Here is a 16,695-nt window from a genome sequence, read left to right on the forward strand (position 1 = left end):
ACCAAACCCTAGATAATGTGATATGTTATAATGATAGTATGCTCTGAGTAAGACACTATTATGCATGTTTGATTATTCTGGTAGATGTATATCTGATATCTGTATGTAAGCATGTTAAGCATGATATTCTGTATCTGTAACCTGTAAATATGTTTGGGGTGGGAATTGTATATGTGGAGGAAGTATTCTGTATGACGACCTTCGCCTCTATTCTGGCAGCTTGGCTGCATTTTATCTGATATGTGTCGTAATGGCACGATATCGTAGGTAGGGATGGGTGGGTGTTTTTAACCCTACATGGTGTGATGGGATGACCGGAGTTGGTATGTAGAGGATGGGGGTAGGATTTTGTATATCTGATATGTATATTTAATTTTGTCATCTGTATCTGTAATGGACATGAATCTGAATCTGTTTCTAACTGTATATGAGATATATATATATGTTTGCATGTCTATTTCTGTTGGGTTACACACTGAGTTTACGCAAACTCACACCTGTTTGTCTGCTCTGTTTAGGTAATCTTCAGGCTTAGGAGGACAGGTACGACGGAGACTCAGTGGTGACCACTCGATCGAGTATTGAATATACTTAGTAATTTATGGCTTTTATTTAAAATTCCAGATTTAATTGAGAGTTTTTAATTACTCTCTGGACTATATGGTTTTTAACTGCTGGTTTTGGTTTCGTTTGCTTGTTTATTTGCATAGTTTGTCAAAATGTTTTAAGAAAACGACGGTTTTATGCAAACAAAAGTTTTTCTGAAAATACGAACTAGATTTCCAAAATATAACGGTTTTGTTAGACTTTTGTTGTAAATCGTGTCTTGGGAAATGAAATAATTAAATAATGTTTTCGATAAAAGTTTTAAAAATGAATAAGGGTTTTATAATTTAAATGATCTATCGAACAACTGTAGAAAGGTTTATCAAAGTAAAACTATTTTCAAAACCTCCTTTGTTACACTCCCTAATTCGGTCATAGCGTCTAGGTGGGGTTTGGGGTGTTACAAATTAATCCCTATACCCTAAATTCACTAAAAATTATTTAACAAAACATGTTCAATCTGTTGGAACGCCGACACCCCTACGGCGCAGTGAAAAATAAAACATCCGGCGATCCTAACTGTGGATCCATGTGTGAAGAACGAATTGGGGTGAAATAAAGGTTTCAAAATTACCGAATATTTATTCTGAGTAGACAGCGAGGCCTCAGCAACGAGTAATCTGATCTACTTTCGAACCAAGCCGCAATCTATCGTGACTCCAACCTCTACGTAATCCACCTAGTTGAAAATGAACGGAAGGAATCCCCAAAACTATTTTTCGAGAAGACTTTGCTTTGAAGGCTACTAGACTCACCAAGGAAAGAAAAACAAGATTTTATATCTCTTTTTAGGATTTTCAAAATTAAATAAATATAACAATGTTTGTAAACCTAAAATTATAAGTACATTAATTATAATAATGATTTCAGTAAACTACATATTTATTTATTTATATACGAACCAAATTCATGTTCTCATTATGTGTACAACAACCTTGTACATATAATGTATTTGATATTTGATTACCCAATTAAATTAATTCTATAATTAATTTAATTCAAGCGACAACCAAACACAATACCAACTATGTTTTATTCCGTTCATTTCAACTATAGGGTGTGACCCTGTAGGTTCTTGTAACGTTAGCAGTAATACTAGAACGATTCCAATGTTACAAACAATGAGTGGCACCTAGCAATGCATCATTGCTACCTAAGTCACAAGAAATCATGATTCAACATAACCTTTTGCGATTAACCTTTCATGAATTAATCCTTAAGTCCTTTATCTCTGGGTTGGACATAAGTCATGGAATAGTCACACTTGCATAGTCCATCACATGTTCCTTGATATCTTGAGTAGACTATGATATACAAATAAGTATGACATCTCATATCAGCTTATTTGAGCATGGCCATGCACTTCTAGTCTCACTCAATTAAGTAGCCTAAGATATTACTCCCATTATGTAGGAGGGACTTATCCTATATTGATCAACCATATCCCTCTACATAGATCATGGTATATCCAACATCAGCCTTTATAGAACAACTAGTTACGGTTTACGTTTGACTGTATCAAAATATACAACTCATTATGTTGGGACAATGATGATCTCAAGTCTGAGGATCATATACATATTAATCATTATGAGTAATGTTGTGACAATTACATAATAATCCAAGAAACATACTCATAACGGGTCAGTCCAATATGTTGTTCTCTAACATACATATTCATGCATTGATTTTGACACTCAATATCAATGACAACTCTTTATCATCAATCAACTACATGTTAGTCTTAATGCATTATTGTTGTCCTAGCCTACAATAATACTTGACTAAGGATCTTTTAAGAATAATCATATTATTCTCAGGACATTATTACAAAACAATTTATTTATACACACAGAAAAGAAACTGAAATAATAATGGTAACGCCTTATATTAATAAACATGATAAATCAAGTATGCTATTACAATCATCTCATGATTGATTTTTGGGCATACTCTAACACACTCAACAACTAACATTAATTAACTATCAATTAACTTCACAAACGCATCAATTTCACTCATGGCATATCCCTCAACCTTTAAAATTTTTACAAATTAACCCTCAGGTTAACTACGTTAAGCTAAAACAAGCTCAAAAACATAAAAATGATTAAAAATGGGATTCAAAATCTTACTATGCACTCAAAGAAAAGCTTGGCCGAATGTTTTCCTTCACAATAATGGAGGAATCGATTTTGCTAGGCTAATTAGAGAAGATGACAAAAATTTACATTTTGTTTTATTTAATCTTTTAACTTAATTAATCATTTACTAAATTAACCTTTTAAAAACTATTAAATTACACCAAAACCAATCCAATATCATCCACTAACTATAAACATGGAATAATTACCTCCCAAGTCCATGAATTTACCTTTTAAAGCTATTTAGTCTATTTAACTAATAGAAACCAACATTATTAGTCCTTTTACTTATTTAACTATTTAAACATTAAAATTTCTTAACAAAAATTTAATACTACCTTAAATTAACCCTATAGACATTAAATAAACATTAAAATATTAACTCAATTGTTAGAATCGTGATCCCAATACCACTATTTTAATAACACTAAAATAGACTGTTACAACATTTGAAGGCTCTCGGCTCGGTTTTGTTTATTAAAATTTTTAGATTTATTATTTAAAATTATTCGTTATTCGAGATTTTAATATTTTATTTTCAACTGTGGCATGAGACTTAGGTTAAGTTTAGTGTTTATTTAGCATGCGTAACATTTAATTTGATTATAGGATGTTGAAATTCAAATTTAAATTATCTAAGTGTAAAATTATTTTGATTTTACTTAATTAAAACTAAATATCACTTTTTCATTACTAGGTTATAAATTTATTTTGGCTAATAAATAAAATAGAAATTAACTAAGTTTTCAATGATAATCACCTTTTACAAGAATAATATTAAATTATTCGTATTTTGTCAACTCATGAGTCATTTTCTAAAAATAGACTAAGTTTTCTTTTAAGATAAAAAAAATTGTTTTAATTTGGCTATCTTAAATCTCTAATCGAACTAGGCCATTTCAGTGGCCGATGTAATCTCTCGGATTCATGTCTATCGTCTAGGCCGGGTTGGGGAGGTTACAAGTTATGTTGCATGTCGAAGTGCTAGGTCGAAGTAGCCACTACTGGTGGCACTTCGATAGTCACTTCAAAACACTTGCCTTGACTATAAAACATTTATTAGGTTGATCAAGCCTTCCATATTTGGAGCACAAATCCATCTTCACAAGGTAAGCCTTAATCCATTTTTATTTATCCAAATCTCATCAAATCAATTGTCCTTTAATATAATGATACAAAAGATCATAAAGTCAACTCATATCTTCTTAGATTGCATATCCCAGTATACAATATAAGTAGATCACATAAGAATCCTAGAAAAGTAATATTGCTTAATTCAATCTCTTCTTTAATGATAAACACGAGATTGACTACTCAAAATCATCAAAATATTTTGGTCTTTGGGTCATTGAACATTAGTCACAAGGTCTCTTATTCCTTTAGGAACTTATACTTGCCGAATTTTATATTGAATCATTTTTTTATTGGACAAGTATGTAATGTATGACCATAGAAATAGAAATGTTCACACTTTACTATTTTTTATGAGTTTGCTAAAATAATTTCTTTTCTTTCTTCAAGATTTCAAGTTTTAATTTCAAATCAAGATTTTCTTTTTCAAGTGTAAGCATTTAATTTTGAAAGCCTCTAAATAATTTTTTAAAAATTCATTTTCACTTTCAAAATCATCTTTTGTTTTTAAAATAAAATCATATTCTACTTTTTGAGTTTGGAAATCATTTTCTTATGTTTGGAATTTATGGTATCAAACTCCAAAGCGAACTAATGTATAAGAATTAAAATCACATGAGTTAGAAGATACTTCTCGCTCTTCAAGAGCCATGAAGGAAAGGTTGCCAAACCCCTTATCATTGAAAGTGTCACTATCACTCCAACTGACTACCATGGCTTTCTTTTTTTCCCTTTTGCTTATTATTTAAAGGAAAATCATACTTATTATGCCTCGACTTCTTGCAAATGTAGCAAACTATTTTCTTTTCTTTAAGCTTCTTGTCTTTTCCCATTTTCATGAACTTTTTGAACTTCTTGGCAAGTATGATTACCTCTTCATTATCCTTGTAACGCCCCAAAATTTTAATTTTGGATATTGTGAATGTGTGACTGATGGGTGTCAATTCTACCAATATAAACCTACGCCTTAATTTGTAAATTATGCAGTATAGGGAGTAGGGTTGATCCCTCAGAAACTGGTTTACTGTAAATTGTTGCTCTCTTGACCAGATTTATGTCGGGGCAGGTGTCGTGCCCAAGAAATTCGAGGGGATAAAATTTGATGACCTGAAATAAACAGAAAAATAAAGTAAAAAGTAAAAGTTGAAAACAGGATAATAAAAACAGTGAAATAAATATAAAGAAAAATTAATTAGAATAACCTCAGCTTTAGGCACAAATTTTCCTCGTCTTTGAACTGATCCTCAAAATTGTATGAACTCCTCTTTTCCAATAAGCTAGTTATATCTACCAAGGACGCCTCGGACACCAACTCTTCCTTTTGTAAATTAGTTATGGAACGTCCAATAACTAACCCTTATCGATCAAACAACCACGAAACGTTTGTGATTTAGAACTCCAACAACTTTGCGTTCTAGAAGAGCCTAGCTCGAACCAATGCCCTCAACCGCGTGGGACATTTAAATCCGGTTACTACTTCCCTTGACGGAACCAAACAACAATCTCCACTTGGCACGCCAATGTGTTCACAGAAAACTGATTAGAAACGTTCCTTTCGGAATTCCAACTGTACGTTTAATCACACTAAATCAAACAACGTCTTTTTTGACTTAGTGTTGATCTGACTTTGTGAGTTGACAAAATCATACTCTTAATCCGGAGAAGTAATAAGTACTGGAATTTTACGAGTTAAATGGCTCGGGTTCGTAACTCACGGGTTTTGACGAGGCTAATTTCGGCCTAAAGCTGAAAATGGGTTTAGTTGGCTAAGGTTTGGAACATGATGGTATTGGGCATAATTAGATAAAAAAAATGGGGTGAAAAAGATGGGTGGCGTGATTGAGTATGGGGTTGGAAATTTGGTAATGAATTAAAGTGGATGTTAGCTACTGGAAATAAAAAAAGGGAATTTGAAAAAGAAATTGCAAATGGCTGAATTTGGTGGCTACTAGGAATTAATAAATTGAAGGAAAAGAAACCAAAGACAGCAAATGAATTCGTGACAAGAAGAGAGAAAATGTATTGAAAGATGAAAGCTTAATATTTTGATTCCTGAATTGATGATTAAAATGAACAAAATAAGCCACTATTTATACTAGTGGCTTTGCTAAATTAAGAGCCAACTAGTATATAAAATCAAGGAAAAATATCCCATGATAAAAAATAAATAAATCCCAAAATAATCTCCCACTAAGTCAACAAAAAATTTAGCTAACTAATCTTGGAAAAATTCTACTTTGGCCCTCATTCTTTGCTTCTTTCTTCAATCTAGCCCAATTGTCTCCTTTTTCTTCTATTTAGTCCAAATTGCACTCCTGCATAAAATTCAACGAAAACATGGAAAAATTAGTGGTGCATTCTCATAAATTAACCAATTTAGTTACATAAAATATGTAACTTTAGCATTTAATCAGTGACACAAATATTTGTCTGTTTTAGTGGTTATGTGTTCTGGGTGTGTTTGGGAGGTCCCAAGTTCAAGCTAGGACTTGGGTAAAATTTGGTATTTTTATGAAGAAGCTCTATCTTTGGTTAGTAGGATTTTAAGTAAAAGTTGGCAAATGATTAATAGAATGGGCTTGCTGGTCTGGTGGATAAGTGGAGTGTTGGTGTGAGGAAGGTCATGGGTTTGAATCTTTGGGACGACAAAGGTTGTGTTTTTGCTACTAATTTCAGCAAGAGTTGTGCTGAACTGGTTTTCTAATTGGTGGCTGTGTAGTGGGAAGTGAGGGAGCGATTTTAGGAGTGAATTAGGGGATTATGGGGGAGAATATCTAAAATTTGATCACTTTTTCCTTTTTCGAAAAAAAGAGTCGTTTTTCTCTCCATCTTTCTGACTTTTTTCTCCCCCCATCTCTGCCAAAATTTTCTTCTTCTTTGCTTCTTACTCGATTATCTTTTCTTTTCTTTCCTCTTCAACTGCCGAGATTCCCTTGTTTCCCCTAAACCATTCTTTCCTCTTAATTTCGTAGCGTTAAGCAGCACTTGTGCAAATTTAGTAAGTTGATGGGTATCATTTTAAAATATTATTTTGTATTTAATAGTCTAACTTCAAGGTGCTGGCAGCAGCATTTCGCGAAGATTAAGGGTTTCCTCATGATTTTCATATACGTATCAATTTAAAGTTTTGCGGTAAGTGTTCATCGTTTTATGGGTAAATATTTTAGTTTCAGGATTTTGATTAATCGCACAGTAAAATTGATTATAGTGTTATTTGTTCATTTATAGGCTTTGGAGTGCTTGGGGACTGTTTTAGCATTAAACAAAACCAGGTGTGTACCCGAAACACAAAAATAAGGGATTCGGCGAAAAGTCAAAATTGTTTACTGTTTGGACAGCAGCAGTAGGCTAACTTTGAAAAATCACCATAAATTGTGAAAATTAAATTAGAGGACAAAAAAAATATAGGATTAAATATATTTGAGTCTAATTTCTCATAGAAGAAACGAAGTAAGCAAAAGAATTTCATATTATGAGACATTTGAATTTTCGTGAGACAGGGTTAGAATGGTTTTAAAATCCCCTGTCCTGACTTTGGAAAATTATTAAAAATTTTATAAAAATAATTATAGGTTAGAATTTATATGTTTAAAATCTTGAATGAGTATACTTTCAAGATAAACAAAATGAACATCATCTGAATTCTGTACGAGAAGAGAATTAATTTTTAGTGTAGAAAGGTCGAAACTGTTAGACAGTAAAATAGGGGAAACTTTAAAGAATAAACTATAATTATTGGCTAAACCAAAAATTCTGAAAATTTTATGGTAAGAAGATATGTGAGTCTAGTTTCAGGAAAATTTGCGGATCTTAATTCGGAATTCTGTAACTTAAGATACAAATAATTTAGTAATAGTGACTCAAGTAGATAGTTTTGAAGGATCATATAAGTAAATAATGTAAACACATATGAATAATTAACTAGCACGAGTTACATTAAAATGGATCACGAGGCCAAGGTCAATTTGGGTCATGTGGGCCACATGGGCGAACATCATGGGCTTGTAGGCCCATTTTCACTGTTTGATTGATAAGGTTGCACGGGTCGCCCAAGTCAACCGTGAACCTACTGTAGGGTCGGTAAGTTTACTTAGACCCCTAATTGACTGAAATGACTGTATGAATGATATGATTAAGCATGATGATGTCCCATCAATTTGATAGTGAATGCCTTGTTTACATGCGTGACATTATGTTATAGCATGTCATATTTGTATATTGCATTGCATTGGGTTGGGGGATTATATTGTTCGGAAGAAGTGTATTGAAAGGCCTCGAGTCTAATTTACTGACAGTTCAGTTGCAAACTACTGTCTAGTGTTGTATTCGGTACTACTTAGAGTGTAGGGATGGGTGGGTTGATTATATCCCCACATGGAGTATAGGGTTGGACGAAGATGGTGTGTAGAGGCTGGATGGGTAGGACTTTTGTGACTGCATATATGTTACTACTACTGATACTGTGATGGGCTAAAGCCCTACTGCATGGCTATTTTTATACTGAGATAGGCTAAGGCCCAAACTGGACTGATACTAAAAAGGGCTTAAGCCCAGACTGTGATTATCTATTTACTGTCTGTACATTTGTATAGGTGTTACACACTGAGTTTACGTAAACTCACCCCTTCTGTTTAATCTGTACAGGTAATCCCCAGATATAGGTGGATTGGTGCGGTGGAGGACTCAGTGGTGGCCACAAGACTTCTTTTACACTGGTTATTACCTATTTATGATTTTACTTTTATTTGGAAGTAGTTTGCTGTAATTATAGACTTTACGAATTTTGGTTTAAATTTGGATTTTATACGGTTTTATGATTTAAATCTGCTAGTGTTAGGTAAAACTCGGGTTTTCAAATAAAATTAGTGTTTTATCAAAAATACCACGAATACGCAAACTATTTAAAAGCTTCCGCAATAAAAAAAGTTCTGAAATTGAATAATGATTTGTAAATGAATAATGTTTTGGAAAATAACGACATAATTTGAAATTAACATAAGGTAATGAAAAAAAAGGTTAAATAGAAAAAGGGATTTAGTGACGACATATTTTTTGAAAAACACTACCTTGTGACATCGTCAGATTCGGCCATAACGTCTAGGCCGGGTCTGGGGTGTTACAATACTCATCCTTTTCATCACTATTTTCTTCTTGGATGGAGGACTTTATAGCAACTCCTACTTGCCTTGTTTTTCTCTTTCCATGCTTTAGCTTCATCTCATAGGTGATGAGTGAACTTATGAGCTTATCCAAATCCTTGGATTCTTTAATAACCGTCACTTTTTCTTCCCATTCCGTTGCTAGGATATTGAGTAATTTCTTCATTGTTTCTTTGTTGGGATAAGTCATCCCAAGTGCCTTCAATCCATTGATGATGTTAGTGAAGATATTTGACATGTCTTTGATGCTCTCCTCTGAATTCATCTTGAAAATCTCATTTTTCAAGTGTGAGTAAATCAATCTTGGATTCCATGACTTGGCTTGTTCCTTCCTAAGTGGTGGCAAGCTTGTTCCAAATATTTTTTGTATTTTGAAATTGGGAGACTTTTTTGTACTCATTATGCCTTTAATGAACAAAAGAGAGTGTTCATGGTTTTGGCATTGAGTTGAGCTTTCTTTTTGTCACCTTCTTCCTACTCATCTTCATCCTTGGGCACCATCAAATCACCATTTGTGATTATCATGATAATCAATTTCTTGAATGAAGAGTTTTATCATTGTCTTCCAATATAAGTGGACCTCTTTATTGAAGGATGGTGGCTCACAAATGATTAGCTTTCACCCAAGCTAGTTGAGCCGAAATCTTCTAACATCTTCGTACTTGATAATTTTGCCTTCAATCACCTTTCTCCATGGTGAAACCTTTGATGGAGAACTATCTTTGATATCAATTGTTAGGACCAAATAATACTAAGATGGGTGAATTAGTGTTTTAAGAATTTCTACAAATTTTTTTAAATGATAAAGAAATGGAAGAAAAGTTTGGAAATTCAATTTATAGTGGTTTGACCCCAATTGTCTACCTCCACTACCTTAGCTTTCCACCAATAAGAATTTCTCAAGTCACTGCTAGAATTGATACCTTTCAAGGAAAATGTATAACCTTTACGATAATATTCTTTTAACAAGGCTTAAATAGAACCTTTCTCCCTAGCTTTTATGGCTAAACTAGAACCCTTATTAGTTTTTATGCTCAACTAACCTCTCAATTTACAATTGGTGATATGAAAGAGCGTAAACAAAGAGACCTGTACAAGGTATGTGTTTACGAAAATTAAGGTTTCAAATAAATGAAAAGATAGTGATAAAAGATCTAACAATAAGCTCCTAGAGATATGTACAAGAGAAAATGAAAGAATAAATAATTTGAAAATTTTCTCTTGACTTTGATGCTTGGATGTCTCTTTCTCGAGTCTTGAAGTGTATTTATATCAAGAAACAAGTTTGTGGACATTGGGGATAAAATAAAGCACTTGGAAGCATTAATTCGGTAAAAAGACATCGTTGGTCCTTTTTAATTTTGAAATTGACCAAATTGGCCCCTTTCAAAAAAACTGTAGCAATTTAATCTTTTTCAATTTTAAAAGTGAGCAACTAAGGTCAACTAACAAAGGCATTAATGTATTCCGCCAATTATACATAAATTTGATTGGTATATTAACAAATTTAGCCTTTGATGTTTATATATTTTTTCATTTTGGCTTTAATTCTACAAAATTCAACAAATTCAGCCCTAACATTTACACAAATGTTGCAGTAAATTTATTAAACTAGCACCAAATTGACAAAATATGTAAAATTTGAAGACTAAATTTATTATTATTCCAATCAAAATCATGTACAATTGATGGAGAAAATTAACGTCGTGATTAATTGTCCTTAGTTGCTCAATTTCAAATTTGACAAGGATTAAATTACTTTGATTTTTTTGATAAGGGCTAATTTGCTCAATCTCGAAATTGAGAAAGAAGAGAGATGTCTTTTTACCCATTAACTTCAAGTCGAAAAAGTGTCCATGCAGTCCAAGTCTCAAGACTTGGCAAGATGTCTTGAGGCATGGTTGAAAAATAGCTGTCATATAGACATTGGCGGGCTATGTCTCGAGACAAACAGACATATGTCTCGAGACATATAGGCTAATGTCTCTAGACTTGCAACCCATGAAGTAAATTTTTGCATTTGAACTTTCACGTCTCGAGGCATATAGTCCTATGCTCGAGACTTGACTACCAAAGTGCCTTGAAAACATTTTAAACACTTCAAAACACTTTGGTATTGAACATTTTGCAAGTCTTTGAAAATGTTTGATAAAATTTTCAACCATATTTTCACCAAACTTAGGAAATATAATATATATAAAAAAATTTATCTTAAATATTGTTATATCAAAAGCTTGAGACATCAAAATTAACTCGTATAATTGATACCTTTTATCTTAAATGTTGTTATATCAAAAGTTTGAGATTTCAAAATTAACACGAATAGTTAATACCTTCAATTAATTGATCAAAATAACCAATATCAAATGCATTTTAAAATGATTGATTATATATGTACTAATTGTGCTTTAATTAGGTTAAGTTAGTAAATAATTTTGTAATTTATTAATATAGCATTTTAAGATAATAAAAATTATTAAGCCAGTAACAACTTAATTTATTTATTTTATTTATTAATTTGTTTTAAAGAAACACGTTAATTTTTATATTTTAAACTATGAAAAAAACCTTTTTATTTATTTAAATTTTTAATTATTTGTTAAGTTTTTATTTAAAATATGATTTTAAAGTTTTAACCATTATAGATTTTTTTTAAAAACCTCATTTTAAATACTTTTAATTATGAAGTGTGGTATGATAGTTTTTCACCTTATCGGTTAACTATTTGGGTAGAGATTCGATATTACTATTAGAGAGCACTTGCATGAAGAGATTAATTTTAGTGCTACTATAGGATATATATATGTATTGCAAATTAAATTTTGAGAATTTAGCTAGATTTGTTGAGAATTGAGATAATAATCCTTTTAGGTGTAATTTATACAGGGGATTGTTTGATTTTTATTTTCGAGTCTTAGCGTATTGTGCTTAGGAGAGAAGCTTATTAAGTTTTCCTGTGGAATTTGTTGCATTAGTCTTTACCTTTAGAGGAATGGTAAAGAAAATGTTTTGAACAAGCACCAAGTAACCAAAAGCTGTCAAGCTCACGCTATAGCTAGGTTTATCAGTTTGCCATTTTTCTAAAATGTGTTTGAGAACTAAATTGATAGAATTTGTATAGGTGAAGGGATAAATTTGTTAAATTATTTAGAATTAAGATTAATTTGATAGAATATGTAAATATTGTGGACTAAATATGTTATTATACCAAGTAAGAAAAATGCCACCTCACCATTTTTGTTAACAATTCAATGAGGTGACCAAAACAGAATCAAACTATAACGCTAGTGATGAAATTGAAAGTTTTTAGAGTTTGGTGACCAAAACAGAAACATGCTAATTATTAGGTGATTAATTGTATAATTTACCCTATAAAATATTAACTTTCTATGTTTAAACATGGTTAAAACATGCCATAAGCCCATGTGCTCTTTGTAATTTTGAAATTTAATCTCCATACTTTTATTTTTAAGAGTTTAGTAGTTCTACTTTTGATTTGATTTTAAGTCTAACTGTTAACATTGTTAAAATTATTTTGTTCGATTCATTACAATGACATTTTTTATTTATATGACTATCAAGTGAGTATTTTTATTCAAAACATAACATCAACAAATTTAATAAAAAATAACAATAATAACAAGTGGACCTAAATTCTAAAATTTGAAAAGTAGAGAGACTTTCATAGAAATAAAAGTACAAAACTAAATTCTAAATTTGTGAAGAGTATAAGATCATATATTTAAATAAATAAAATTTTATTGTGCAACATGGTACAAAACTAGTTGTACGCATATTCTGTTTCAATTTGATTTTTATTTTAAAAGTTAATAAATTGAACTCATAAGTGAAACCTAAATTATCTAAGTTGAAAATAATTGAATTTCCTATACATATAGATTAAATTATATTACACCAGAAAACATCCAACTTAAATTGATCCAAATTTACTTTTTTCAATGTATTTATCGGATCGAGTCCAGTAACTAATCCTCCATATTCTTTAGTCTATTAAGGGGTAGATACTGGCCACAAGTTTTAAACTGTTTCAAACCCAGGGCGAGGATCGAACCCTCCACTAATTAAGACAAGAGAACTCTTGCCATCTCATCTAACTCCCGTGATCTCAAATATATTATGGCTCCTATTAAAATAGTTGAAATGTCTAAATTAAAAATAAGAAACTACTTTAATTTTACAATTTAGTAAATTGAATCCTAAAAAACTAAAAACACATTAAATCCTAAAATAACTTTAATTCTAAAAATTAAAGTAAAAAAGCTGACACTAAAATAACTCCATTTATCAAATTCGAATTCGAATTGATGAAATTCAAATGCAACTAAAAGAAATAGAAGCAATAAAGATGATCCAAATACAACCGAAATGTCGAATCCATTGGTCTAAACCTGACCAAGCATGAAGGTATGGTCATAGATTTTCCCAAAGGACTCTGCCGAATGGGTCCATGTTGATCTTTTGTGCAAAAAATGCAAGGAAGAGAATAAGACTGACAAGAAGGGTAACACTAAGGCAATGCCCATCACACATTCATGCCCTCCCATTGGATGAGATAAGATCATTGAGCTTCTTCCACGTGGCACTATCATTGTGGTGCCGAAGATAAGGCTACTGTTCAACTATTTCCCACCCTCTCTGTGGTCATAGTGCTATAGTCTCTTCAAATTTTCAATCCGACGGTCACCCTTTCTCCTAATTCAACCTCAAAGCTTTGTAACCATAGGATGTTATACCCAAATTCCACCATTATATATAGGGGATTGGCACTGGGGAATAAACATTATTAAGGGAGATATATTTAGCTATAGCATACACTACTAGTACCCACTACTAGCAATGGCTTCCTCAATGATCTCATCGGCTACCATTGCCACTGCCTCTCCGGCACAGGCTAACATGGTCGCTCCTTTCACCGGCCTCAAGTCTGCCTCTGCTTTCCCAGTCACCAGGAAGGCCAACAACGACATTACTTCTCTCGCAAGCAATGGCGGCAGAGTGCAATGCATGCAGGTAAATTTATATCAAATTGTTTTAGTGTAATGTTTGGTGGAAAATTGAATGAAAATTTGTTTTATATTTGGTGTTGTTTTCTAGGTGTGGCCTCCTACTGGAAAGAAGAAGTTCGAGACTCTCTCATACCTCCCCGATCTTACACCCGTGCAGTTGGCTAAGGAAGTAGATTACCTTCTTCGCTCAAAATGGGTTCCTTGCTTGGAATTTGAATTAGAGGTATTTTCGAGCTCTAAATTATTCCATTCCTCCACTTTTAGTGGGATATTTGAGTTGATTAAGTGTGTTTTATATGCATGTGCAGGAGGGATTCGTGCACCGTAAGTACTCGAACCTACCCACGTACTACGATGGACGCTACTGGACCATGTGGAAGCTGCCTATGTTCGGGTGCACCGACTCGGCTCAGGTATTGAAGGAGCTTGAGGAATGCAAGAAGGAATACCCCAATGCATTCATTAGAATCATTGGCTTCGACAACGTGCGTCAAGTGCAGTGCATTAGTTTCATTGCCTACAAGCCTCCAGGCTTCTAAGCTTTTTATAAACTTTGTCTCTCCATTTGTTTGAATTTGTACTAAGAAAAACCATGTTCTTTACTTTTGCTTTTCTCTTTATTTGAGTTATTGGCCTTTGTTTCTCGATTTCTGGGTTTTAATCCTTTTTGGATTTTCATTGGAAGAAAGGCTGAGAACTAATGAATAAAAGTTGGTTTTCTACCCAATTTCCTTCAACCTACACTTTTATTTTTACTTTGTTTTCTTCCTCTGGTAAACTTGGTGAGCAGTTTTCAACGTGGATGGTAAATGTATTAATGAAGATAAAATTAACATGGATTTTGGAATATCAGCAATGTTTTAGAAGGAGAATGCTGAAATAGATATATAAGTGTGGATAAAATTTTTGTGGTATTGGTTTCCAATAGAAGAGGATAAAATTTCTCCACAATTAGTCAATGCACTTCATTCTCCTCTCTCATTAAACTTTGGAAATATATTTTGATGAGGCACAAATTTTAGAAATAACATCATTAAGTAGATAAAATTAAGTTCTATAATTTGTAAAATGTTAATTTCACCTCAGCTTCTTTATTTTATAAAGAATATGTGACAACATGAAACAATATACTTTATTATTGTAATATGAATAAATTTTATTACTGCTCCAAATAATATGGAATTTAAATATCAGATTATATAACATTCACATATTCAAATAACAGATTCATTTGCTCTATGAGGTTGCTTATGATATTTTCATTATATGGAGTTTGGTACTTCCAAAAGTTTGACAGTTTTTCTTAGTCATCAATAGTTACGAATTAGTTAATATCGTAAAATAGACATATCAGGTTTTTCAATATGCAAGTGCGAGTATGTTTTGAAATTTTATTTTAGTATAATATATATATCTTTCAAATACTTTTTGTGATCTATATAATTTTAATAAAATTTGAAAATATAACTAAATTCAATATGTGTAAATGAAAATATAAATGCTAAAATTATCATTAATTATGTTGAATAAACCAATTAAATAATTATACTTTCTTTTTAAATATAAAATATTAGAAAAATTATTTAAAATCCAAATATTACATCACTCAGTATAAAGGAATACATATCAATATAATTAATATTGATCAATACAAATAAATACTGAAATGATGGCAATAACCTCATTTTGAAATAACTTTATCTATAATTATAAATTCATTTCACATAAATTTATCTTCTGTTTTGAATTTAAAAGATGATTACTTGAGCTCACTTTTTTTATTTTCTGAGTATTAAAATTGTTGTTTAGTAATTTTTAGGTGAAAATTGGTGATTTTTTATTATATTCTGCCATAAATTTATAATAAACTTTATTTAATGAATCGTAATGTTTTAAATATCATTACTATATGCCTTTTCATTCCTTTTCCCTCATTTTGGTAAATAAACTGTATAAAAATAATTATGTCAAAGATGAGGTTAGAAATTTTATATTGGAGTAACCTAAAGCTAAGATTTAAAGGTTAAGAAGATTAAATTATTAATATTTGTAAAGGACAAAAATTGATTTGTTGAATTTTTAAAATTAAAACTAAGTCGATAAATTTTATAAATTTTGAGGGCTAAATTTATTAATTTTTTAAATTCAAATTAAAATGACAAATTTTGTAAACATTGAGAGCTAAATTTGTTGAATGTTTTATATTTAGAATCAAATTAATATAATTTGTAAATATTAAAATTCTAAAATTTTTATTATACCGATAAAAAGCCCAAATTAATTTGAGTGATCAAGATATTTGATTTAAAAAAATTAGTGATTAAATTAAAAAAAGTAATAGTTCGATGACCAAAATAGAACAAAAGCAATGATTTAGTGACTGTTTTTATGATTTAACCTTGACTAAAACTGTATAAAAGGTGATTAGGTAAAAGGGATGTAGTTTAAAGTTTTAATTAAAATTAATTTAGACAGTAAGTTAAATTTAATATGCGAGATAATTGACATTAATTTAAGTAATATTGTAATTTGTTATTTAATTACATTGTAAATAATTTTAAATTAAAATTGTGGAGGAATTTAATTAAAGGAATTTTTTTAAGCAAAGAATTTAAAAAGTTTTGGAAC

General features: G+C 31.2%; 1 protein-coding gene across 1 annotated transcript; it reads left to right on the forward strand.

Moving 5' to 3' along the window:
• Positions 1-13,829: 13,829 nt before the first annotated feature.
• On the forward strand, positions 13,830-14,804 carry LOC105803580 (ribulose bisphosphate carboxylase small subunit, chloroplastic). The gene is made up of 3 exons (XM_012635832.2): positions 13,830-14,071; positions 14,156-14,290; positions 14,376-14,804. The coding sequence occupies exons 1-3, from the start codon at positions 13,898-13,900 to the stop codon at positions 14,604-14,606; spliced, it is 540 nt and encodes a 179-aa protein (XP_012491286.1). The 5' UTR covers positions 13,830-13,897; the 3' UTR covers positions 14,607-14,804.
• Positions 14,805-16,695: the final 1,891 nt, after the last annotated feature.

This window comes from Gossypium raimondii, chromosome 11 (genome assembly GCF_025698545.1).
Source record: "Gossypium raimondii isolate GPD5lz chromosome 11, ASM2569854v1, whole genome shotgun sequence".
Classification (NCBI taxonomy): Eukaryota; Viridiplantae; Streptophyta; class Magnoliopsida; order Malvales; family Malvaceae; genus Gossypium; species Gossypium raimondii.

Coding starts and splice junctions, on each gene's coding strand:
- LOC105803580 (XM_012635832.2), top strand. CDS start 13,898: ATGGCTTCCTCAATGATCTCATCGGCTACCATTGCCACTGCCTCTCCG. Junction 14,072..14,155: donor GCAGAGTGCAATGCATGCAG/GTAAATTTATAT, acceptor GTTGTTTTCTAG/GTGTGGCCTCCTACTGGAAA. Junction 14,291..14,375: donor GCTTGGAATTTGAATTAGAG/GTATTTTCGAGC, acceptor ATGCATGTGCAG/GAGGGATTCGTGCACCGTAA.